Genomic DNA, 25,642 nt, shown 5'->3' with positions numbered 1-25,642 from the left:
TTGGATCAAAAAGTAACAAGTATATAACGCGTAGACATTTTATCTTTCGAATGAAGTGTTTATCATACCATTTCGTTCAGTTGTTTAGGAGCTATTAACGCTCAAAATCTCGGTCTCCGGCGTAACGCTTTCGTTTTCGAAACTTTGATTTTACACCCCGGTATAGAAATGAAAGACGTAGTCCTACGTCAAAAAAAGTATGCCTCCAACGCATTTTCAATTAATGATTATTGTTTTAACTACATATGTTATAAATTTCTTCGAACAATGCAAATAAATTATTATAAATGGATTGAAACACTGGATTGGATAATTTTTTTCAAAGATTTGTCACTTGAGCAGTGGTCTTAATGTTTCGTCCGGCACTGTAGCTTTGTCGTCACGCCGTTGTGTTTAAATTCTAGCGCGTGGCTCGTATAGCTCCCTGAATAGGGTTGTAGATGTACAATTTTGTTCTGACTCATTAGATCAGTTTTCAGTAAGTTAATGTTTAGTATAAATTAGTTTTCAATAGAGTTTATTTTTTAGTTTTTTTTCTCGCACCTCTTGCGTGAGCCCCTTTCAAATTGTTTATTGTTAAATCGTTGAGGATAATCTTTTTCTAGTTAGAATGTAAATAAATACTGAATGATAGAACATACCTGTCCTGTAGATCCACGAATGTTACGAGTTTTCAAATAATTGAACATTTTCCTTCCTTGAGCAAAAATGAATAGTAATAAACTCATCTGGCCATCAATCATAGCATATTTCAATTCACCTGATTCCCAAAAAGCACCTGTGTCGTCACAATCTTTTGGAGCCTCGGTGATTGTTTCATTGTGAGTCATCATTTCTTTGATTGCAGATGCCAGAACGTATATAGCATCCTAAAAATATTTTCCAGTCGTAAAACATCTCGAACTTCCTCAGTTTATTAGTTTATATTATTGCATTAAACATACCCTTATATGTTCATTCTCACTATTTGCGTAATTCAATTTCAATCCTAAAACTCCTATTGGTGTATTGTTAGCCATCAAAGCCTGTTCGGTTACAATCCAAATATGACCTGTTTCTGTCATATTATTTTGAGCAGCGTCTCGGAAAATGACATACGAATCCTCGGCACTGGAATGAGTCCATTTCGTAAGCAAATTTCAATTACAAATTTATTATAGTGTGTAATACTTTGCGTAGAGTAAGTAAACTCTTGACTGTGCCGTTTTCATTTCGATAAGATTTTCTGTAAAACTTTCCAGCTTTGGTTCGAATTCAATTATGCTCTCAACAGTTGCCCGTACATCAATATCATCGTAGTTTGTTTGCGATGTGGTTTGAAAGCGACCCAGAACTGCTCTTCCGTCGGTATCCGAACTATGGATAACAATAACCTGAAACATAAAAACATAAAAACATAAATAATAAAATGTTGCGTTTACTCGAAAAAGAGGTTATATTAAACAGAAATCACCTTATAATGAACATGCCATTTAGGCCATCAACATACTAGGCAACCTAAGTTGGAAAGCAACTTAACGAATACGTCAAAAAAAGTTGAGAGCATGTGTAATCAAATGGGAGCATACACTCTAGGCAACTGGCAACTTAGGTTGGACCAACTTTTTCGATTCAACTCAGCATGTCGAGTTGCGCGCGATGTATGTCGGCAACCTTTTCGTTCAATTGCTGTTGACATTTTAGTTTTTGCGTTCGTTGAGTTTCAGTATTTGTCAGTGATAATAACAAACAGTGCTTTCAAAGTCAGCCCAGCTTTAGAAACACGAACGAAATGTATGTAAGTTGTCAGCTTGGGTGTCTCGTGGCACACATAAAACTGTCTTTATTTAGCTTCATGGTTGGCTAGCGGATATAACTACGCGGCCAAGGGAAACACCCGCACGTGTAATCACGCTACTATCCCGCCCACTTTCTTAGCCTACACTCATCTTTCGTTTCCGGGATACTGGGGCCAAGGTAGTGTGGCGACTCACAGCGGCTCTTCCAGAGCCTTGATTTCGAGGACCTTCTTCAGTAAAACGAACTATCGCTTTATTCGCAAGCACTCGCGAAACCGCACCACCGAACTTCCTTTTTCGAAACCGCCTTTTAATATCGCGGCTATCCGCGATCCTTTGTCTTTGCGCGACACTTGGTCAAATCCAACCGTCCGGTACAAATCAGGGATGGTAAAAAATCACATTCAACGATCAATGAATAAGTATATCCCTCTAGTCGGATGTTTTTAAATCACCCCCAGCAGGCGAGGCTCTTTTATTCTTCATATGTACACAGAGAGAATACTTGGAACGGTGAGCTACCAAGATCTCAAAAAAGCAATATGAGAGCGGAATCCCAACTGCTTGCACTCTCGAAGCATTACTTCTACTACTCAGGTTTTATCGTGAGTGCAAGCCACAAACGATTAATCCCATTCCATAGAGCGGATGATGAGTTCTTGATCGGAAAGTGTAACAAGAGACGATCAACTGAAATCTTACGACACTCATCGAGGGATTTTTAATTCTCTATTGCACTGTCCGCAGTGAGTGGCTGACTCAGTCTCGAGTCGATTTTATTTTGCTGTCGTCTCCCGCCCGATAAACAGCAGACGGGTAATGGATGCAATTGATTAATTTTATTACCAGCAGATTTGGGCGAATCTCATCCCGCCCAAAATCGTTTTTAGATTCCAATAATTCTGTACATTCACATTTCTCTCCAAATAATTTTTCCAACAGTAATTCAATTAGTGACTTCACGAAACACCTTTCGAATTCGATTGAATTTCAGACCCTTTTTTATTTTGTAGATAAAACGGATCACATATTTGATTAATTCAATTCTGTGTGGTTACGTTCTTCGTTGCGAATAAATGTAATGAAATAGTATGGACGTATGACATTCATGTATCGTGGACTTCCGACATATGTGGCAGTAGATTTGTCGAACGACTAATGTTTTTTTATATCCCTTCAAACTTGTTGCATCTCTCAAGTGTACATACTGCTTTGACCGCAGATTTGCATGGTAGAATCTGGTTAATTTCAGGTATTCAGTCTTCATATTGTCGAATGAATACTGTTGGAACAATAGGTATCGCAGCAAATGATTATCAACATCCTACCTTATCATCAAACGGTATGCGAATAATTTCAGTGAACTGACGGCATTGGAATATATACTTTGTGAGGACCACACAATTATTATCAGAGCGAATAAACGTCCGACTGGAAGTCATGAACATCAATTCAATGTGCCCAAGATAAATTTATCCTTTGAAGGTCATTGACCTTTCTAAAGATGATCAGATGGAATATATTCCAATGTCGTCTGGAATAACCTGTCCAACACCTTATGATCGTTATATTGTTTTTGCTATTATTCTGATGTTTCATAACACGGCACTCTATTGATTATTCGCCGAAAATGAATAAAAAATATCCTTGAAGTTAGCCTACGGTTTTAGTAGCAGTGCAATATGGTGAGCCAGTCTCAGGATAAGAAAACATTTAAAAATAAAGCTTTTTTTTTTGAATGAATCAATAGTAAAACAAAACGTCAAAAAATTTCATAGCTTTGTGATAGCAGAGAATCATTATCCATTTGAGTTGTATGAGTATTCCATTCCCCCACAAACTGTGGATAGTCTATCTGCATACAAATTATGTAGAGTGCCACAATCCAAAAAAATTATGAGCAAATATTTACGTGCTTAAACAAAAAAACACATGTTGACATATTTGCGCTAATTTATGTTTTTTATTAATTCAAGGTAATCAAGGTCTTTTCTAGACACCAGTTTACTCGGCCCCGAAAAAAGTGGTCTGTATTTGGGCAGGCGGAAAAATATATCTCGCAAGACCACGTGTTCGATGTCGTAAAAGCCTTGGCCAATAACGCATTTACATTAACTCATAAAATTAGTGATTTGAGAGGGATTATTGTTTGTAGTCTCTTGATTAATTTAAACACCATCTGAGAAATCCTCCGTGAAACATGAAACACTAAAGTCGTCCTATCTGCTGTAGCGCATTTTTTTTTATTTTACCCAGTTTCATCGAAGTAAACGCGCTCGGAAAGGAAAATTGAACGCCCGGATGAGAGAGCGAGAATCGTACGTCATAGAGACACTCATTCCCATGGAGCAAATTCTTGTTAGGAGTTGAAAGCAAAACGAGGAAGGAGAGTAACTCAATTATTCAGACTAGTTTCAGTCTAGTAATGCTTTGGTCAACTCAGAGTTACCAAGAGAAAATCATTTGGTTATGATGGGTGAGGATTAATAGTTAGTCGCAGTTTGCACAGATTACGATCTGTGCAGTTTGCGATTAATCGTAAATCACATCATGCTCCCTTGTTTTCCATCCTTGGTACAAATGTTTCTTTAGAAGTCCTTGTCTTGTGTTTTTGGCCCTAGCCTCTCGTGAATACCCTCCGGGCTCGTACTCAGGTACTGTGGTTTTCGCCATCGTACTTGGCCATAATAATAGTGCCACCTAGTGGCGGGTGTTCTGGTCTTCGGGTAGCGCATGGAGAGTGTAGCGTCATCTCGTCGTTGTGAGTGTGGCATGAAGCGGTGAAATCTCACGCTCGTCCACGCTCAGGTATTTCCCGTTTTAATTCGTAAACAAGACGGAACAAGACGCGTTAGTTTTGTGCATCTCACCCATGCGCTTATACCAACAGTTACATGTAAGTATTTTGCTAATTTGAGATACAATTGTATATATTGTTTATATTTTTTTTTCGAGTGAAGCGACCAGGAGAATTGTACGAGGATCTCGAATTGGAAGCGTTCGATCAGGTTTCTGACACGACCTATGTTGGTCCGGTACCAGAGACATTTTATTGTACTCAAAGCAGACACTCCCAATGCTGGCGCGTATTCCCGGGCAAGTTGCAGTTGGAATGATGGATGCTCTTCACACATGCTCATATCATGACGAGAGATTCGTGCGAGTAGGTTACTTCATAAACAATGAATTCTCAGATCGAGAATTATGAGAGAATCCTGCCAAACCAATGTTTCATCAAGTGACACTTAACATTCGTCCCTCCAATCCCCGTGTGCAGAATTCCGAAAGGAATTAGGAATTCTTCAAGTAACACCAGATCAACGAATGAAATTGGAGGAGAGAATGGAATTACCGCTGAGCACAGTTTCGGTGATGCTTTATTTACTGCTTCTTTAATCACTGCCGGGATGTTGTCGGAAGTGATACATGATTTTTTACTAGAATTATTTGTTTTCCATGTTTTCAGTTGTTTTGAATTTATGCGAAATCTTATTAAAGCCTACTGCCGAATGGCAACGTATTCTTTTCTTGTATTTCTAATGCAATCACAAAATTTGATGAAGGTTATCTGTTTCACGCAGTTGATTTGAATTTCGAACTAGATTAACAGTATTTTTTTTTGCAAATAACATATTGTATAATTGTATTATTGTACTCATGGTATCAAACCATTGAAGAGTTTTGAAATGTCGCACATACTTTCAATTTATTGTAATTTTTAAAATTAAGTACTTTTGTTTTTTTCTTCTCGATCAATCAAGAAAAAACTCAAACTATATTTTTTTTAAAATCATGTTTTCCACGTCGATCTTGCGCCACTGAAGTACAGCGACCCAGCGGAGAACGGGTAACTAACTTGTAGAGGTGTGTTGGAAAGATTTCCATGATTGCGTAGTACAATATGTATGCCGATTCTTAGCATACTTCTTAAGTTTTGTGTATGTTATTTGATAACAAGCTAGCGATTTAGGGTATTTTATGTTGCAAAGCAACAATGCGTTTGTGGTACATTGTAACGGACCACTCTAATCAACTAACGAGTAAGAGCAGTAATCAGCGGGAAGAGCAAACAAACCCCGCCAGTCGATCAACCGGCATTGGGACGAGCGTGCAAAACCTCCAAATTCCCGAATACAGACGCAATGGTGCAATGCGACATGTGTGATAAATGGTATCACTTCAAATATGTATGAGGTACGAGTAAAATTGAGATGAATCCCTCAAGTTGCCTATAATGCGTACCCAGGCAGGTGGACCAGGGAGAAAAATCAGTTGCCGAAAATGAACACTCGTAACTATGAGATACGAATATTTACATCGAACCGCATGTAACCAAAGTCGAAGTCCTTGTCAACAGAGCATGCTACTCCATCTATACCGAAGTCAATTCAATGCAATCATCTACCCGAGACCGTCGCTCAGAATCTAGAAACCCTAAACAAATCTACTGTTGTTTCTAGCGACTCTCAGAGATCGCAAGTTCACTGCTAGAGCTTCAATCCGTGATTGAATCAATGAAGCAGCAACCCAGCAGAATTTGTTTTAAAACCTTTCTAGCCAAGATTTAACTTATCTCGACTCAATGTCAAAATAAAATCGTCGATTCCGCTATCACCAGAAGGATCAGGACCAGCAGTTTTCAGCCAACAGAGGCAGATACGCATTCAACACCCACATCCAGAAACGTGTGCAAGAAAACCATCTATAGATTTACAAGTTGTGTGGCACCATTAGCTATAATAATAACCTGGCCGATATCGCCTGTTATGCCTCATAGTAATATCCCACCTTTTATGCATATACTTGATGCACACACACGCACGTTACCCACATCCAGTCATACAGCAACAAGTATCGCCCCCGAGATGAAAAATAGAAGGTGGGAAGATTCACGGGCTTTGGTTGTGTTGAACCTTGATTGTGTTAGTAGCCAGGAAGATGGTAAGTTCACATACCAGGCATACCAGTCAGTTACTCAAATGGTACAAAATCGAATGTGTCAACGAATAACGTTGAAAGAGGATATGCAGAAGCTAATTACAGTTTTTCAAATCATATTTTTCGCATTATGAAAAAAAAACAGAACATATCACGAACTAAAATGTATATTTTTTTTTTTTTGATTTCAGAAATAGTATTTCAATGTCTACTATGTTTGGATTCTAGAGCAACTTCATGGAAGTTTGACTTTTTTTTTCCAAAATATATATTTTATTAAGGCACATGTGGCGTTAGTCTGACGGGGCCGGGAGTCCAATATTTTGACAATTTTTGTCTTACAACTATGTTAGTAATATGTAACCGATTACTCGCGGTTGGCTCGAGGTTAGTATTACAAGTGTTCTCATAATTGGTATGTTGCAGTCTTCGATGATCTGTACGTGTGCCCGACACGGGATACTTTCTATTGGGATGCAGCTGACCATTATTCAGCAACGCCCCCCTAGTCTGTACCCCATATCTAGCGTGGTGCGTCTTTCTCGACTCGAGGAATCCAGGATAGAATGGTCACTAGCCGGCGCAATCATCAGCTCGTGTAGAGTTGTCAAGAGCGGTACAACCTTTGGCTCTTGTTGCATGATCAGTGGACTGCACAACCTTCGGCCCGTGCATCTGTAAAGAGTGTGTGTATGTATTGCCGCGACTAAGTAAAAGTTTATCGATCGGATAGGAGGAATATGAAACGGGGACACAACGAAGGAAACATCATTAAACGTTGACATCGGCGTTTCTGAGGAACAGATATAGATGAAGCAGAAGATCAGGATCCCGGCTACCTAAGATATCCCGGACGGGGATATCCGATTGTCTGCCTTGTGCTCTCAGTGCTCTAGAGAGCTGAGAGCGAGCAGCATGGAACCGGATACACGACCAGACAACATGCTCGATGTCGTGGTAGCCATCGCCACAATCACAAAGATTGTTTGCTGCGAGCCCAATGCGATAGAGATGCGCGTTTAGGTTGTAGTGATTGGACATAAGCCGAGATATCACGCGAATGAAATCACGACCTACATTCAATCCCTTGAACCATGCACTCGTCGAGACCTTAGGGATATTCGTGTGTAACCAACGACCGAACTCATCACCACTCCACATGCGCTGCCAACTTACGAGCGTATACTGACGAGGAATGTGGAAAAATTCATTATAAGCAATTTGCCTTTCAAAAAGTGTGCCTTCTAAAGCGCCCACCTTAGCTAGCGAGTCCGCTTTCTCATTTCCCGGAATCGAGCAATGAGAGGGAACCCATGCTAAGGTAATCTTGAATAATTTTTCGACCAAAACACTCAATAAAGGGTGTGTCACATCAAATTGCATCACGGAAAAAACGCTGTAGAAATTCGCCCAGTAGAGCGATCCTTTTGAAAATTTTAGACAGTAAAATAAAAACTATTAAACAACTTTTGGCATTTTCTTTTTATCCATACTTCGAGCCCAAGCCCGTATGCTCGCACCTTCCTCTTTACCCCGTCCATAAGGTTCTGTACAACGTCAGGTTGTAGTTTTTTTTAACAGAAATCCATTTTCTCTTGAAGTCCGCCTCCGATTTGACAACTTTTGGGTTCTTCCTGAGGGCCTGCTTCATAATCGCCCAATATTTCTCTATTGGGCGAAGCTCCGGCGCGTTGGGCGGGTTCATTTCCTTTGGCACGAAGGTGACCCCGTTGGCTTCGTGCCACTCCAACACGTCCTTTGAATAGTGGCACGAAGCGAGATCCGGCCAGAAGATGGTCGGGCCCTCGTGCTGCTTCAATAGTGGTAGTAAGCGCTTCTGTAGGCACTCCTTAAGATAAACCTGTCCGTTTACCGTGCCGGTCATCACGAAGGGGGCGCTCCGCTTTCCGCAAGAGCAGATCGCTTGCCACACCAAGTACTTTTTGGCAAACTTGGATAGTTTCTGCTTGCGAATCTCCTCCGGAACGCTAAATTTGTCCTCTGCGGAGAAGAACAACAGGCCCGGCAGCTGACGAAAGTCCGCTTTGACGTAGGTTTCGTCGTCCATTACCAGGCAATGCGGCTTCGTCAGCATTTTCGGTGTACAGCTTCCGGGCTCGCGTCTTCCCCACCATGTTTTGCCTTTCGTCGCGGTTAGGAGCCTTCTGAACCTTGTATGTACGCAAGCCCTCCCGCTGCTTGGTCCGCTGGACGAATGAACTTGACAAATTCAGCTTATTGGCGACATCCCGAACCGAACTTCTCGGATCACGTCGAAACTGCTTAACTACGCGCTTGTGATCTTTTTCACTGACGGAGCATCCATTTTTGCCGTTCTTCACCTTCCGGTCGATGGTTAGGTTCTCGAAGTATCGTTTTAGTACTCTGCTGACCGTGGATTGGACGATTCCCAGCATCTTACCGATGTCCCGATGTGACAACTCCGGATTCTCGAAATGAGTGCACAGGATTAATTCACGACGCTCTTTTTCGTTTGACGACATTTTTCCAAATTTACGAAAAATTGACAGTGAAGCATGGCCAACGTGATCTATACACTCTTATCTGATTATAAGCGAAAGCTGAAGATATAATTCCTAAAAATTAAATTTCTACAGCGGTTTTTCCGTGATGCAATTTGATGTGACACACCCTTTAGTTGTCTTATTCTTGTTAGGAAATAAGAAGAGCGTTTATCAACTTTCATTGAGCGGATTGCCTCTATTGAGCTGAGACTGTCTGAAAAAATAAAATAGTGGTCGATGGGCAATGTTTCAATGATCCCTAATGCGTAATACATCGCACCCAGTTCAGCGACATACACGGAGCAAGGATCTTTGAGTTTGAAAGAGGCACTGGAATTTTCATTGAAGATGCCGAAGCCAGTGGACCCGTTTATGAATGAACCGTCAGTAAAGAACATTTTATCAGATCCAACTTTCCCATATTCTGCCGAAAATATCAGCGGAATAGAATCGGAGCGTAGGTGATCTGGGATTCCATGGATTTTTTGTCGCATGGACAGATAAAAAATGACAGAGGAATTGCAGAAGTAAGGGAAGTAAACTTGGTTGGAGATGCCTGGTGAAGGGTGCACGTCGTGGGTAAGGTACTCATGGTATAAAGACATAAAACTTGACTGAGGAGTCAGTTGGAGTAGATTTTCGAAGTTATCAATCACCAATGGATTCATGATCTTGCAACGGATGAGAAATCTGTAGGATAATTCTGTGAACCGAAGAGTAAGCGGGGGTACTCCTGCCAAAACTTCGAGACTCATCGTATGTGTCGAATGCAAACACCCCATGGCTATACGCAAGCAACGATATTGTATCCTCTCCAGCTTAAGAATATGAATCCTGGCAGCTGATCGGAAGCAAAAACTGCCATATTCTAACACTGATAATATCGTTGTTTTGTACAACTGAATGAGGTCTCCTGGATGGCCACCCCACCATGTTCCGGTAATTGTTTGGAGAAAATTGATTCTTTGCTGGCATTTCTGTTTCAAATACGCAATGTGTCTCCCCCAGGTACACTTAGAATCAAAATATACACCCAGGTATTTGAAAAACATAGAGTGTTGGTTCGTTTTGCCGGATAGGTGAAGCCGGAATTGGGCGGGTTCGTGCTTCCTAGAAAAAACGACCATTTCAGTTTTCTCCGTAGAGAATTCGATACCCAGCTTGAGGGCCCACGTGAACAGATTGTTCAGGGTATCTTGCAACGACTTTTGCAGAACGACGGGATTAGTACCCGTGATGGAGATAACTCCATCGTCTGCAAGTTGTCTTATTTTTCTTTTTTTTTTTCTTTTTTTTTTAAAAAAAAAACGTTTTGAGCAACGTTTTTAGTTTATGTTTATAGATCGCCAAATAATGCAATTGACACCAGAACACTGGATCACAGTTTGACTTTTGTCAGTAATTGTTATTACTGTATTTTCACAATTAGGGTGCTGAGAACTTCAGTCGTCTAAAACTAAGACGCAAGCGGAAATCTTTGCGTCTCAATCTATGTCATACGGAGTCAAATAAATTTATTTTCAAGTTCATTTTACATAAAAAAAACTTGCAACCTTTTTTCCCATGCACTGTCAAATGTTTATCCGTCAAAGGAACAAAAGATTGTGTGACTCTGACTATGTTCGTTTACGTTTTTTGTCAACGTAACGAGAAGTAAAATTGAAGTGAAATTAAGTTTAGAACACTTAAAAAATACTGAAATTTCAGTTTCTGTTAAAATGTCAGGCCCTTATTTTTTTTTTTTTTATATCTGTATTATAATGACTTTCAACTCATTTGGCTGGTTCGTCACTTTTACTTCCATTTTTGGAAGAATGTCGGGAGTGAGAATTGAACGTGAGAGGCATGGATGTTACCACTACGCCAGATCCCCTCCATGTCAGGCCCTTATGATTTTGAACGCTAGCATTGATTTAGGAAAAAAAACTAGTTCGTTCATTTCATTTGCTTATTTTTACTTTTAATAACAACACTTTTGTCAGTCCTTCTATAGAGTCACTATCCCATCGATTACAGGCATTGAAGTTGTCGCTTGCCAGATACAAATCAATGGCAAAGAACTCTGCATTGCTTCGATATATATTCCTCCCAGGACTACGGTAGGCCGCCATCAGTTCTTTGATATTATCGAGGCATTGCCGGAGCCGCGGTTAATCTTAGGTGACTTCAACTCCCATGGAACAGCATGGGGGTCACTCTACGATGACAACCGTGCCACGTTGATTTATGATCTGTGCGACAACTTCAACATGACAGTTTTAAATACTGGGGAAGCAACTAGGATAGCCAACCCTCCTGCACGGGCAAGCATGCTAGACATATCTCTCTGCTCTTCTTCATTATCCCTGGATTGCACATGGAAGGTAATCCAAGATCCCCACGGTAGTGATCACCTACCAATAATTTTATCGATCGCCAATGAATCAAAATCTAGTGAGTCAGTCGATATTGCGTATGACCTCACGAAGAATATTGACTGGAGAAAATTTGCAGAATTAATATCTGAAGCAATCATTTCGATGCATGAACTTCCTCCCCTTGAAGAGTATAATTTTATATCAAGTTTGATTTACGATAGCGCACTTCAAGCTCAAAAGAAACGTGTACCGGCTACCACTTTCCGACGTCGTCCTCCATCACTTTGGTGGGACAAGGAGTGTTCAAAGGTCTACCTTGAAAAATCATCCGCTTTCAAAAAATTCAGGAAAACTGGATCAGTGGAATGGTTTCGAAAGTACCAAGCTCTAGAAGCCAAACTAAAAAGTCTGATTAAAGCAAAAAAGCGTGGATATTGGCGGAAATTCGTCAATGGTTTGTCAAGGGAGACCGCTATGAGTACTCTTTGGAATGCGTGGCTGGAACCATACCAATCAAAGTGAGGAATACTCTGACCGTTGGATTTTCAAATTTGCAAGGAAGGTTTGTCCCGATTCTGTTCCTGCACAAAGCGTCGTACGCGATATTCCGCTCCAATGCGATTATGAGAATTTTTCGATGGTAGAATTCTCAATTGCCCTCCTCTCATGTAACAATTCAGCTCCGGGGTCGGACAAGATTAAATTCAACTTGTTGAAGAATCTTCCCGACTTGGCAAAACAGCGTTTGCTGAACTTGTTCAACAAGTTTCTGGAGCTGAATATTGTCCCGCATGACTGGAGACAAGTGAGAGTGATAGCCATACGAAAACCCAACAAGCCGGCTTGCGATCACAACTCGTATAGGCCGATTGCAATGTTATCCTGTATTCGCAAATTGTTAGAGAAAATGATTCTACTTCGTTTGGACAAGTGGGTCGAAACGAACAATTTGCTGTCAAATACGCAGTTTGGCTTCCGCCGAGGTAAAGGGACGAATGATTGTCTCGCGCTGCTATCTTCTGAAATCCAAATCGCATTTGAGCGCAAAGAACAAATGGCTTCCGTTTTTCTCGATATCAAAAGGGCATTTGATCCAGTTTCCATGGAAATTCTCTCAGAGAAGCTTCATAATCGTGGACTTTCACCAATTCTGAATAATTTCCTGTACAATTTACTGTCAGAAAAGCACATGAATTTCTCTCATGGCAACTCAAAATCTTCTCGTTACAGTTTTATGGGCCTACCGCAAGGCTCCTGCCTAAGCCCCCTCTTGTACAGTTTTTACGTCAATGATATGGATGATTGTCTAACTAGAGACTGCACGCTGAGACAACTTGCAGACGATGGAGTTATTTCCATCACGGGTACTAATCCCGTCGCTCTGCAAAAGTCGTTGCAAGATACCATGAACAATCTGTTCACGTGGGCCCTCTAGCTGGGTATCGAATTCTCTACGGAGAAAACTGAAATGGTCGTTTTTTCTAGGAAGCACGAACCCGCCCAATTCCAGCTTTACCTATCCGGCAAAACGATCCAACACTCTATGTTTGTCAAATACCTGGGTGTATATTTTGATTCTAAATGTACCTGGGGGAGACACATTGCGTATTTGAAACAGAAATGCCAGCAAAGAATCAATTTTCTCCAAACAATAACCGGAACATGGTGGGGTGCCCATCCAGGAGACCTCATTCAGTTGTACAAAACAACGATATTGTCAGTGTTAGAATATGGCAGTTTTTGCTTCCGATCAGCTGCCAGGATTCATATTCTCAAGCTGGAGAGGATACAATATCGTTGCTTGCGTATAGCCATGGGGTGTTTGCATTCGACACATACGATGAGTCTCGAAGTTTTGGCAGGAGTACCCCCGCTTACTCTTCGGTTCACAGAATTATCCTACAGATTTCTCATCCGTTGCAAGATCATGAATCCATTGGTGATTGATAACTTCGAAAATCTACTACAACTGACTCCTCAGTCAAGTTTTATGTCTTTATACCATGAGTATCTTACCCACGACGTGCACCCTTCACCAGGCATCTCCAACCAAGTTTGCTTCCCATACTTTTGCAATTCCTCTATCATTTTTAATCTGTCCATGCGACAAAAAATCCATGGAATACCAGATCACCTACGCTCCAATGTTATTCCGTCGATATTTTCGGAAAAATATGGGAAAGTTGGATCTGATAAAATGTTCTTTACTGACGGTTCATACATAAACGGGTCCACTGGCTTCGGCATCTTCAATGAAAACTCCAGTGCCTCTTTCAAACTCAAAGATCCTTGTTCTGTGTATGTCGCAGAAATGGGTGCGATATACTATGCTCTAGGGAACATTGAAACACTGCCCATCGACCTTTATTTTATTTTTTCAGACAGTCCGCTCAATGAAAGTTGATAAACGCTCATCTTATTTCCTAACAAGAATAAGACATCTATTGAGTGTTTTGGTCGAAAAATTATTCAAGATTACCTTAGCATGGGTTCCCTCTCATTGCTCGATTCCGGGGAATGAGAAAGCGGACTCGCTAGCTAAGGTGGGCGCTTCAGAAGGCACACTTTTTGAGAGGCAAATTGCCTATAATGAATTTTTTCATATTCCTCGTCAGGACACACTCGTTAGTTGGCAGCGCATGTGGAGTGAAGATGAGTTCGGTCGTTGGTTCCACACGATTATCCCTAAGGTTTCGTCCAGTGCTTGGTTTAAGGGATTGAATGTAGGTCGTGATTTCATTCGCGTGATATCTCGGCTCATGTCCAATCACTACAACCTAAACGCGGATCTCTATCGCATTGCGCTCGCAGCAAACAATCTTTGTGATTGTGGCGATGGCTACCACGACATCGAGCATGTTGTCTGGTCGTGTATCCGGTCCCATACTGCTCGCTCTCAGCTCTCTAGAGCACTGAGAGCACAAGGCAGACAATCGGATATCCCCGTCCGGGATATCTTAGGTAGCCGTGATCCTGATCTTCTGCTTCATCTATACCTGTTCCTCAGAAACGCCGATGTCAATGTTTAATGATGTTTCCTACTACTGTGTCCCTGTTTCATATCCCTCCTATCCGATCTATAAACTTTTACTTAGTCGCGGCAATACATACACACACTCTTTACAGATACACGGGCCAAAGGTTGTGCAGTCCACTGATGATTCAACAAGAGCCAAAGGTTGTACCGCTCATAACAACTCTACACGAGCTGATGATTGCGCCGGTTAGTGACCATTCTATCCTGGATTCCTCGAGTCGAGAAGACGCACCACGCTAGATATGGGGTACATACAAGGGGGGCGTCGCTGATTAATGGTCAGCTGCATCCCAATAGGAAGTATCCCGTGCCGGGCACACGTACAGAGCATTGGAGACAGCAACATCCCAATTACGAGAACACTTGTAATACTAACCTCGAGCCGACCGCGAGTAATCGGTTACATATTACTAACATAGATAATAAGAAAAACTGTCAAAATATTGAACTCCGGCCCCGTCAGGCTAACGCCATATGAGCCTTGATAAAAAAAAACAAAACAAAAAAAAACAACACTTTTCCTATGTAGTGGACTATTATAAGAAAAGTAACATACATGAACAAAATCTGTGACGTCACAGATTTAAAAAATCTTCCCACTTTTCATTTTCCATCTCGCATCGCCCAATTTGGCATACCAACGGTAACGAAAGAGAGATTCGGCTTCGCAGAGCGTGTTGGGTGATTCCTCCGTAATAGACACATTTTGGCGTTCCTGCCAGACTGCTGAATTTTCAGCAGAAATTCTGAGCATTCCTTTCTTTACTGAGGAATCACCCACACCGCAAGTGAGTTTTCTAATAAAAGATGAAATTTTATTAAAAGGTGGAATCTTAAACATAATCCGGAAAGTGGTCGCTGATAAATCGCCATCGCTGACGAAAGCAGGGATGCAAGATATTTTTTAATGTCTTTCATATGGTGCGTAAAAAAGTGTATACAAATATCTTCACAGTCATATCGAGGGAGACTGGGATTCGTAATTTACTTTTAAACAAGGTTCAGAATATTCAATGTTTATTCTGATTGATATTGTTGTATGGCGCGCTTCATTTGACTTTCCTTGAGGGTTTGAGGTTTATTTCGGTGGTTGTGGACAAGGAATGTATTGCGCAACTGCGAACTATGTTTTATGGGTTTGGAAATGATAGTTGGCTGAGCCCCACAGAAGCGGTACTGTGATAACTAAATTTGTTCATTTTAGCTTTGTAGTTTTGGTTGTGACCCAGACCATGTTCATAGAGCTAGTTGTTGAAACGGTACGTGACCGGAAAATCTTCGATTTGTGAAGTGGTCGTTCGAAAAATATAGGTTAACCTATTGTACATTATAGATCCAATAATAAAAATACAATGTCACAAGCACTCGAACTTTCGAGTGCAACTGAACTAATGTGATCTAAGGAAAATATGTATTCAGACCGCTGGAAGTCACATTGTTGTTGAATTCATTCTATATGCTTGTGGATTTTTCTGCTTGGAAAGGTTTGGAAAAAGCAAGTGACAAAGGTCACGGGACAAAGGGTTCCGTTGATTTCTCCGAGCGGAAGTGGACAGGTGACACTGATAGAAAAGCGAGCGATTAACACTGAGACGAAAGCCCTCCTTTTTTACGATATTTTTGACCAATAGTTGAAAATACATGGAGGTAGGATCTCTCAAAAACGCAGGTACGCTATCATACTGAAATGCCTTCACATATTTCGTAGTGTCTTCAAAATGTCTTCACAAAATCAAATTATCTTCACAGTGAGTCAAGTGTTTTCTAAATGAGGACATGTCTTCAAACGAGGCATTAAGTGGACGTAAGTGGTTCTCTTGAGCGACGGGAGCATTGAAACTCAAGATACTGGGTCATATAATAATAAGCATTACTCTAAAGGAAAACGAACAAATTATTAACACCGATATGTTCCACTTTTTTTTAAATATAGCAAGCTAAAAATAGGTAAATCTATTATGATAAGTACGGTAGAATAAAAGTGGGTATGCGCGGATCGGGACTACCGCACAAACGGTTATGACTCGGGACGACCTATAAGTACAAAAGAAAATGAAAAAATGGGGATCGGGACGACCGTATAAAAAAAATTATAAAAATAATAATACGGATCGGGACGACTGTGCTGTGTAAAAATGGAAGTGAAATTATATGCGGATTGGGACGACCACGCAGAAAAAGTACCGATCGAGACGACCGTAGAAAAAATGATAATAATAAGAGTGCGGATCGGGACGACCATGCTGCGTAAAAATGGAAGTAAAATTATTTGTGGATCAGGACGACCGCGCAAAAAAGGACGGATCGGGACGACCGTAGAAAAAAATTATAATGATAAAAGAACAGATCGGGACGACCGTGCTGTGTAAAAATGGAAGTAAAATTATATGCGGATCAGGTCGACCACGCAGAAAAAGTACGGATCGGGACGACAGTAGAAAAAATTATCATGATAAGAGTGCGGATCGGGACGACCGTGATTGGGACGAAAGGGCAGAGCAAGTACGGCTCGGGACGACCTTATGGAGAAGAGAACTTGACTCGATATTTTGTTACTTAAGCCTCATAAATAAGTCTGTATATCCCAGAGGTGGTTGAAATATTTTATTAAACATATTAAATTGATCTACAACATACTGTCGTCAGCAGATCTTGATAGGATACATTTGTTGTTCTCATTCGGCAACGGCCGGAATGGTGTTTTTTTCGATGCCAGTCATCTACATGGCAAATATTTTCCTACTTTTCATGGAGATCCAGAGAAATGACCCGTATTTCTTTTGCCATTTACCAGTACGGCAGCTATGAGAACGGTATCCGACTCCAAAAAAGTTTCCAAGGTTGGGGAAACACATCTACAAAATATCACTGCTACACCAACTCGTCAGCAAACCTCCTTTCATGACTAACGGCAAGCGGAGGTAACATTCCAGTTTTCGTAAATCCTCTCGAAATGAAGGTTCGAGTTCGAAAAGAGCTACTGGTTGCTCAAACTCACACTCGAAAACAGCGGTTGTGGAACCTACTGACAAAAGCTCCTCCGGTCAGAAATTTTCTAGCAATGCCTGCGTCATATGTAAGTCCAACTGCGAAACAATTTTAGATCTCTCTCGGATGTTACGTTGGGCAGTCGTACGATAATTTGAACTGTACCGCCGTTGTCCCCGAAGACACTCCATTGGATGTAAATAGAAGCCAAGCCACGCAACGGATGTACACATATCCGGCAAGCCGATGAGAAACGGAAACAGAATTCGAAATACAAAACAAAAATGGAATCTGAATATTTCCCGTCTTCTTCATCAGGATCGGATATTGCACAACACAGTTGCAATACACATCGTACGAGTGCGAATTAATTCGCTACGTTCCTATAGAGGTTCGTGGGAGCAGCAGTGTAGTATAAACATTCGTCTTTCTAGACGAAGGCTCAGCTTTAACCATAATGAACGAGGATATTGCGGATGAACTTGGTTTGGATGGAATTGTTAGTCCTCTTTACCTCCACTGGACTGGACACCGCTGGAGACGAGAATCATGGATGTTTCTCAATCAGGAATCCAGAAAGGGGCTAAGGAGTTCAAGCAAAAAGAAGTATGCACAGTGAAGGGGCTCTAGCTCCCACACTTCTTGGATAACACTAACGTTTCCAGTGGAACTTTTGCCTTCTCAACATTACTTGCGTCATTTTTGTTAGTAGTACCTAGTTGAGATTTCTATGCCGGATAACACGCCTTGAATGTATTCTGGAGTGGCAAGCTCTAGAATACACGTGATCACAATGTAAGTCGGAAGAAATTTCTTTTACGAAAAATCCTCCGGCCAGAACTAGAATCGAGCCCGAACCCTCGGCATGATAATGTGGGACGCTACGGATATCCTGCTTTCGGGTAATAGCAAGATGACTATACATCGCTTAAACCGCTCGAAAAAACATGTGCATAAGAATCCAGTGTTGTTAAAAATCCTGAAGCAACAAGTTGAAGAATACCAAAGCAAAGAATGCATCTTGGCTTCGAAAAGAGCCCGAAATTTATCAGGTGTTTTGAATTTACCAATGCTCCCTTTGAAAATGCCAGTAGTAAAAATTAAGTCGTTTAGACAATCGACGTATCCGGGGAGTGTTGTGTGTTTCAGTCAGGATTGCTTCACTGCTCCATTGAACAGCACAAAGTTACTGTGAAATTAGCGCGTTTTAGTTCGCGAATTTTGATGAATCACCGTCGGGAAAAAGCTAAGCGTGGGGTTGCGTGAATTTTCACCGTTTCACGCCTCACTTGCACCGCCCCAACTGGGTACACGGCCCTTAACCGGAGATGCCAGCACCCGCCACCAGATGTCATTGGCATGGGCGAAACATATTAAGATGGTCCGAAAATGGGAATTCGGACCTGTACCTGGGATCATGAGGGTAATGACCGTGTCGAGAGGTTGACGACCAAGCTTGAAAAGGTATAAAGGGGACTTCAAAAGAAACCTTTGGACGGAACAGTCGAGTTTTTAGGAGAAAATAGGATATTTCGCGCGTGAAAAAAGGCGATTGTTCGCGCGAATAAGATCAGTAAAAAGATTGGTGAAAAGGAGGAGATCAATCCGGGGTTTAAGAGGATTGAGATAAAAGGTGTGATCGTGCGTTATCCGTTATCCGGAAATTCCCGGGAGTTCGCGATTTCCCGAAAGATGGCGAATAAAGATTGGAGAACTGTCCCTTCTACAACCGGAACATCGAGTCGTCGCAGCTCAGCTTCCAGGTGAGTGTAGGTTAAGGAAGTGGGTGGTAAGGCAACGTAGCCAAACGCGAGGTTTTCCCCCAAGTAAATAATAAAACGTACGCCGACCCTGAGGCATTTTTAAAGGAAGTTTCGTGCGTGCCACCGAGCGCCGAAACCCTCAGTTACAAATTGCTGAATTCACCTTTCCCGTCCCGTTGATTACTAGTCAATTACTGTTTGGAGTTATTGGAATTAAGTTTACCGGAGTCAAATAATACAAGAGCCATTTCATGTCTAACAACACTACAATATTTTTGTACCTTTGTATATCCAAAATGATTGAGCATTTCAAGCCATACATCAGCCTGATGATAGTAAGGCGGTACAGTTCTCAAGAACGATACATGTATATTCTTATCGGAGAAAGCAGCATCTCTTGATGATATTCCTGGAATACAGTATGGGATGCATTTTAGTTATATTACTTTACATTGTAGAAAAGTATACTCACCAATAATAGGAATTTGGTAGAATCCATTAGTGTAACTCACTGCTGCGGGCGATAAATCTCCAGTTGGTTCATGTGACACTACAACGGCGTATACCTGAGTGAGATACAAAAGTCGAATAAAAATTAGCATTTCGCTTTTTCTGAATAAATACAGGGTGCATTCAATAAGTTTCGAGACTATTGCTTTCCTCAGTATGAGAGAACGTGCCGACCGCCGTCCTATCGATGGAGCAAAGTAGTAAAGGATATCAGCTAATCAACTGCAGGTGCTCCCGTGGCCGAGTGGTTAGCGTCCCACATTATCATGCCGGGGGTTCGGGCTCGATTCCCTTTCTGGTCGTGGGATTTTCCGTCAAAAAAATTTCTTCCGACTTTCACTGTGATCACGCGCATTCTAGAGCTTGCCACTCCAGAATACATTTCAAGGCGTGTTATTCGACACAGAAATCTCAACTAAGTACTACTAATAAAAATGACGCATGTAATACTTATGTTGAGAAGGCAAGGTTTCAGTGGGAACGTTAGTGCCATTCAAGAAGAAGAAGAAGAAGAATCAACCGCACCAGCAGCGGTTACCTCTGATGTGGGCCAATCGCTAGTTACCGGCCAAATATCTTTCGAACTCTATAAACTAACACAGAAACAAGGATCTAATCGCTATAAGTTAGTTATCTTCATCGAAAACTCGCATATTCGACAATTTGACTTCTAGCATTCTGGCTGGTTCGTCACTCGGATTACGAAAAGTTCCAAGGAGCGTCTGAATAAAGGACAACAAATTTAGCGGCGATGTGTCAAGGTGTGTTTAAGGTCGTATTTCTAAAACTTTTTTTCGCTATACCGAAATATTTCAATTTCTTGTTCTAAGACCAATTCTGAAACTTTCTGAACGCACCATGTATAGTTCGACATGAACTATATAATAGAATGCTTTTATGAAACAATAAAATATATTATTTTGATCAAAAGCTTACCCTGCGCGAGATTAGATGTTTGCAGACATCTAAAGCTGTTTTAATAGGATTCTTATCGATGCGAATCGTTTTATCGTAGTATGTTACCCCTCTCGGAACATATTGTTGATCAAAATTCAGATGCTGTAAAAAAGTTAAAATTGAAAGCAATCTTCGAAAAACAAAAAAAAATCTACTAACCGCTATGACCATTGAGAAATGAGTTTCGCTATCGTTGTTACTTAAGACGCCTCCAATGTTGAAAAACGTGGGGTAATCGGAACCTGACTTTTGTGATGTAACATACTGATTCATTATCAGCATGACAATAGTTAACATAATAATGTAATCCATATTTAAATATGTTCGTCTCGCCTGGAATACAATACAATATTACTACATAAGTGCTTTTCAAGCTGTAATTTGAACCAAATATGTTTCGTGTTACTAGAGATCGACGAAGCATGAATCTAGGATTGAAACAGTAGTCATAAAAGCATGAAAGAAAAAAATGTCATCAATATATGCTCTGCCCAACCAGGTGATGATCCTGCTGCTTTGTGCTATTGTGAACAAACAATGCTTCAATTTATATTCTAGTGTGTAGGTATTGGTGACTACCATACACAGCATGGCTTCATATGTGTGTGTGCCAGCGCTGAGCGTAAACAAATGTTTTTGTATTTTTCAAGTGTCAAGCTTCTATAAGACCAGTTACATTTTCCGTTGTTTTAGTTGTTTCGATCAATAAATCTGGAAAATGTCGAATGGAAAAGTGCTCACAGAGAGAGAAGAAAGACAAATCGATGTATTTCACCAAGAAAATGTTGGTATCAGAGAAATTGCTCGTCGGATTGGACGATCTCATCAAGTAGCGCTCAATTATTTGGCTAATCCTCAAGGATACGGTAAGAAGGAGAGAACTCCACGTAAATTGAAGCTCTCTGACCGGGATGAGCGAGATGGATGGATGAGGACAGCTTCGAATACCTCAAAATCGCTTATGCAAAACAAACAATAAGGTGGAGGTTCGTGCATGGTTTGGGCGGGATTCTGTGCAGCCGGAAAGCTCAAGATAGCTTACACATTATTCAAGGATTACATACATGTTCTGGAATCCTTTCCCCTGCCGTTTTCCCGTGGATATCGTCACAAAAAATTCACATTCCAGCAAAACAATGCTACTATTTATACCAACAAGTAAACTAAGCACTAAGGACTGGCCGGCTTGCTCTCTAGGCTTGAATCCTGTTGAAAATCTTATTTAAGCACAATGAATAAACAAACAATTCTTTTGAACGAAATTGGCGTTAAACATACCTCATCCTAAGCATTCAACAATGTATGAATGTATGTTGTTGAAATTCAAACTGTTTGTGTTGCAAAAAAGTAGAATCAGGGTGGTCTTTTAGAAGTTGGACAGAGTAGAGGCATTTGTTGTTAGAATCGGAATTATAGCGTCACCAGAGCAAACGCGTCGCAATGATTATTGTGAAATGTCGTTGGATGAACTGTTGAATTATCATCAGGGCATCACACTGAGACGATTTGGAGAAGGTCTGATCATAGACAGAAAACCCGAAAATGACAGAAATGCAACGGCAGTTGATCCTGAAACTCATTCGAAAGTGGTTGTTGCGGTGGAACATTCAGCTCAAAGACCCCTTGTACAGCCATAAAGTAAATACGGCAAAACGTAGACGTAGATAACGTATGAGGAGAAATGTCAGTAGGTAGCGATAATAGCAACAAATTAAAATCTATTGTTATCATTTGATATAGCGTGAAATTAAATCTTATAAGGTGAATTGAAATTGTATTTTTCTAATTTTTTGAACACTAAATTTATAGTAGATTTCAGAGAAAATCAGCTAAAATTTATATTGAATTAACAACGCGACCGAGAATAAAAAATCTATGTATGAGACTAATTGTGAGTAGAATTAAATAATATAACCTGAATTGTATTCACATTTAAAATAAATATTGCAGCTGTGAGCTAATCTCACCTAAAAGAAACGAGTAGCTTCAAGGAACTCAGAAAGAAAAGTTCAAACAACAGTGGTAGCTCTTTTCAAATAGAATCAGAGGGTTGTTTTAGAGATTTCTATGAACAAGTAATACCACAGTAACGCGATCTGAAGCTCCATGAGAAATATTAATGACTAAAATTTTATCCCTTGTTCGTTTGACAAAGTGCCTCGGAAGACATAGCAAATAACATAATAACTGTAAAATAAAAAAAGGGCGAATTTCCCGAAAAGGATCCCCGTTTGACAAACAATTTTTAACTTGTTCTTCTGTAGAAGCATTGTATCAGTTTGATCTATTTTAGTGAATCTATGACTTACGTTACCAAGAATCATGAACCAGGAAATTCATCTGAAGGCACTACAGAAGAAGATGCCTTTCAATTTATAGCAACATTGAAATGGATTCTCATTAAATATACCAAAAAATTATCCAATTCTTTTGATTCGTTATCTCGATTTTTCGAAAACTCGAATGGCTGAAACAAAACTTGATCGTCAAGCGCATCAGTTACTTCGATGTCATTTGAAAATAATTGTGAATAAGTGTAATTCGTATTTTGTTGGAATTTTTCAAACACGTTGGTTTAGGCCTAATTGATTGAAGTAGCATTCATCCGGACAATAATGAGTCGTGTACTTGCATAGTCCAGTTCTGGTGTGCGTTTTCATTTTTTAAATTTAAATATACCGCCACAGAATTCATCAACAATGATAAAAAATCGATACATACTTGGAAGTTTTGCTGTTTTGAATTGATTCCGATCAAAAGCGTTATACATGAGATTATTTTGAATCAACATATACACGCCCTTGTCAATACACCTTTCGTAAAAGCCAGTACATTAAGTCTTTCAATAGTTATTATGAATATATTGACGATCCTCGAAATTTCTCTCGATGTTAAAAAATCTTTGGCAAACTCATAATTTATCGCGCTTTTTATCACAACTCTTAACTATTTTCATTTTCGAAAACTTAATGGTTGAAGGGCATTACAATATTTAAAGTTATACGACGGGGAATGTTTTGTTATTGAATGATTTGTCCATTAAATCCAAGTGTGTTATTATACTAACGCTGTCTGTTATTCTATACGCCAATATTCACTTATAACTCCGTTTAAAATAAATTTAGTCACTACATAGCAAATAACATAATAACTTAGCAAAGGTTGTCATCTCAATGCAAAAATGATAACGAGTTGATGAAATGCGCATGCGTCGCGATTACTCCCTCTGACTGGGAGTAATAGTTTTTACTGAACGGAAAGATGCTGTGATCTTTTAAAGTGAAAAGGTGCTCGTATTCTTCAGTTATTTTTACCAAAAAATGATTTTTCTTATCTTTTTGTTTAGTTGGTGCCTAATTCAACAGGTTTCAACACCATGGGCATCAGATAGTTCTTTTTATTAAAAATGTTACTTGATCATTGTTGTCTCGAAAATCAGCATGATCTCTCTATACAATAGTTTGAAACTGATCGCATGTACAAAACAGTTCTGTCGCATATGGACAGCTGTTGGAAATTTATTTGTCACAATCCATTTTCACAATGGCAAAATGAATATTTTGTAGTAGAAAAAAAAATATTTTTTATCCCTTTTGTCTATTTTAGGCTCAAAAGCATTTTAGCTGTAACGGAGCTGAATTTTAATCTTGTACATGTCACATGTTTATCATATCTATAATTAGCACATTACAGAGTGGCCATTTTTCGGCGTTAGAGTATTCCCTTCTATACCATTGGATATGGTACACATTCACAGTAGCCATTTAGGCGTAAGAGTTTTCTTTCTGTTCTTCCATTATCCAGTTAGACCGGACAGCGGAGACAGTTGATTGATCATTGTTGAGTTATTTATAGAACAACAGCCCGATGTGTCTTGCAGAGCAGAGCAGAGATGGTCAATGGGGCCCTGAGTTTTGAACTCACGATCGATCGCTTACTAAGCGAACGCGCAACCAATGTGGCTACGGAGACCCCAGATTTTATCTATGTATTAGATCACTCCACTTTCAATTAGGACAGTAGAAACAAATAAATTCTAGTTATAAATATTTTAAATTCAAAAGATAGTCATGAAAGCTATGACGACTTGAGGTCTGTTTGAAGCGTACATAAACACCAAATTGTAGCAAAAACATGGATTATGGTTCTGGAAGATCGTTGATTAATTGTGATATTTAACAACAGAAAAACTCTTTTGATCTAAGTGGCCAACGTGAGCAATATGAAATGTGAGATTCTCAGTAATATTGAGAGCACTTTAGAAAACATACAACCGATTTCGTTCGACAATGATCATAAAAATTGATATAAGAGAATAAGGAGTGGTGTAAATCCGGTTCCGAATCGGTTACAGAAAACGGACAGGTAGTTCTTAGTATCATTCTGACGTAGGACTACGTCTAACCTTTCAATATAGGAGCCCATTTCAATATTTCGATGTCAAAAAGTGTTCAGTATTAGAACGTTAATACCTCTTCAATTAATTGGTGGATTTTGATTCCAAGTACACGAATTAATAGGAAATATCCTCAGCAATTTGTTGTATGCTCTACATTGCGATTTTTCAGTTCATATAGAGCACAAATTGACGAAAATTTAAAGAAACAAATCCCTACTTTCCCATACATTTTATCTGCGCTACCGCAGCAAACAACTATTCATTACAAGCAATCACAGGTACGGGCGAAACGTAGGGACAAGGAGAAGACGAGTGGGGAACGCAAAAGAGATTATGTATAAAGGCGGTCGCTACAACGTAGACAATATCACTATATAAAGAAAGCGGTGG

General features: G+C 40.1%; 1 protein-coding gene across 3 annotated transcripts in view; it reads right to left on the bottom strand.

The window, feature by feature from the left end:
* The window catches only part of LOC129775755 (glutamate [NMDA] receptor subunit 1), a 42,574-nt gene extending 18,519 nt beyond the window's left edge, over positions 1 to 24,055 (bottom strand). Inside the window, exons 1-9 of one of the 3 annotated variants that reach the window (XM_055780824.1) lie at positions 23,921 to 24,055; positions 21,013 to 21,186; positions 20,833 to 20,955; positions 19,859 to 19,952; positions 19,668 to 19,795; positions 1,171 to 1,373; positions 945 to 1,110; positions 761 to 869; positions 642 to 697 (exon numbers count right to left, since the gene is read on the bottom strand). In XM_055780824.1, coding sequence (XP_055636799.1) covers positions 642 to 697; positions 761 to 869; positions 945 to 1,110; positions 1,171 to 1,373; positions 19,668 to 19,795; positions 19,859 to 19,952; positions 20,833 to 20,955; positions 21,013 to 21,165 — 1,032 coding nt within the window. In that variant the 5' untranslated portion in view covers positions 21,166 to 21,186; positions 23,921 to 24,055. Of the gene's footprint in view, positions 1 to 641; positions 698 to 760; positions 870 to 944; positions 1,111 to 1,170; positions 1,374 to 19,667; positions 19,796 to 19,858; positions 19,953 to 20,832; positions 20,956 to 21,012; positions 21,187 to 23,574; positions 23,815 to 23,920 lie in introns of those variants that run through there. The other 2 variants (XM_055780825.1, XM_055780826.1) reach the window with 2 other exon arrangements.
* Between the last annotated feature and the right edge of the window lie 1,587 nt (positions 24,056 to 25,642).

The sequence above is a fragment of the Toxorhynchites rutilus genome, chromosome 3 (genome assembly GCF_029784135.1).
Source record: "Toxorhynchites rutilus septentrionalis strain SRP chromosome 3, ASM2978413v1, whole genome shotgun sequence".
NCBI classification, from domain to species: domain Eukaryota; kingdom Metazoa; phylum Arthropoda; class Insecta; order Diptera; family Culicidae; genus Toxorhynchites; species Toxorhynchites rutilus.
The sequence above is the reverse complement of the archived record's forward strand: the minus strand, read 5'-3'. Positions and strand labels throughout refer to the sequence as shown.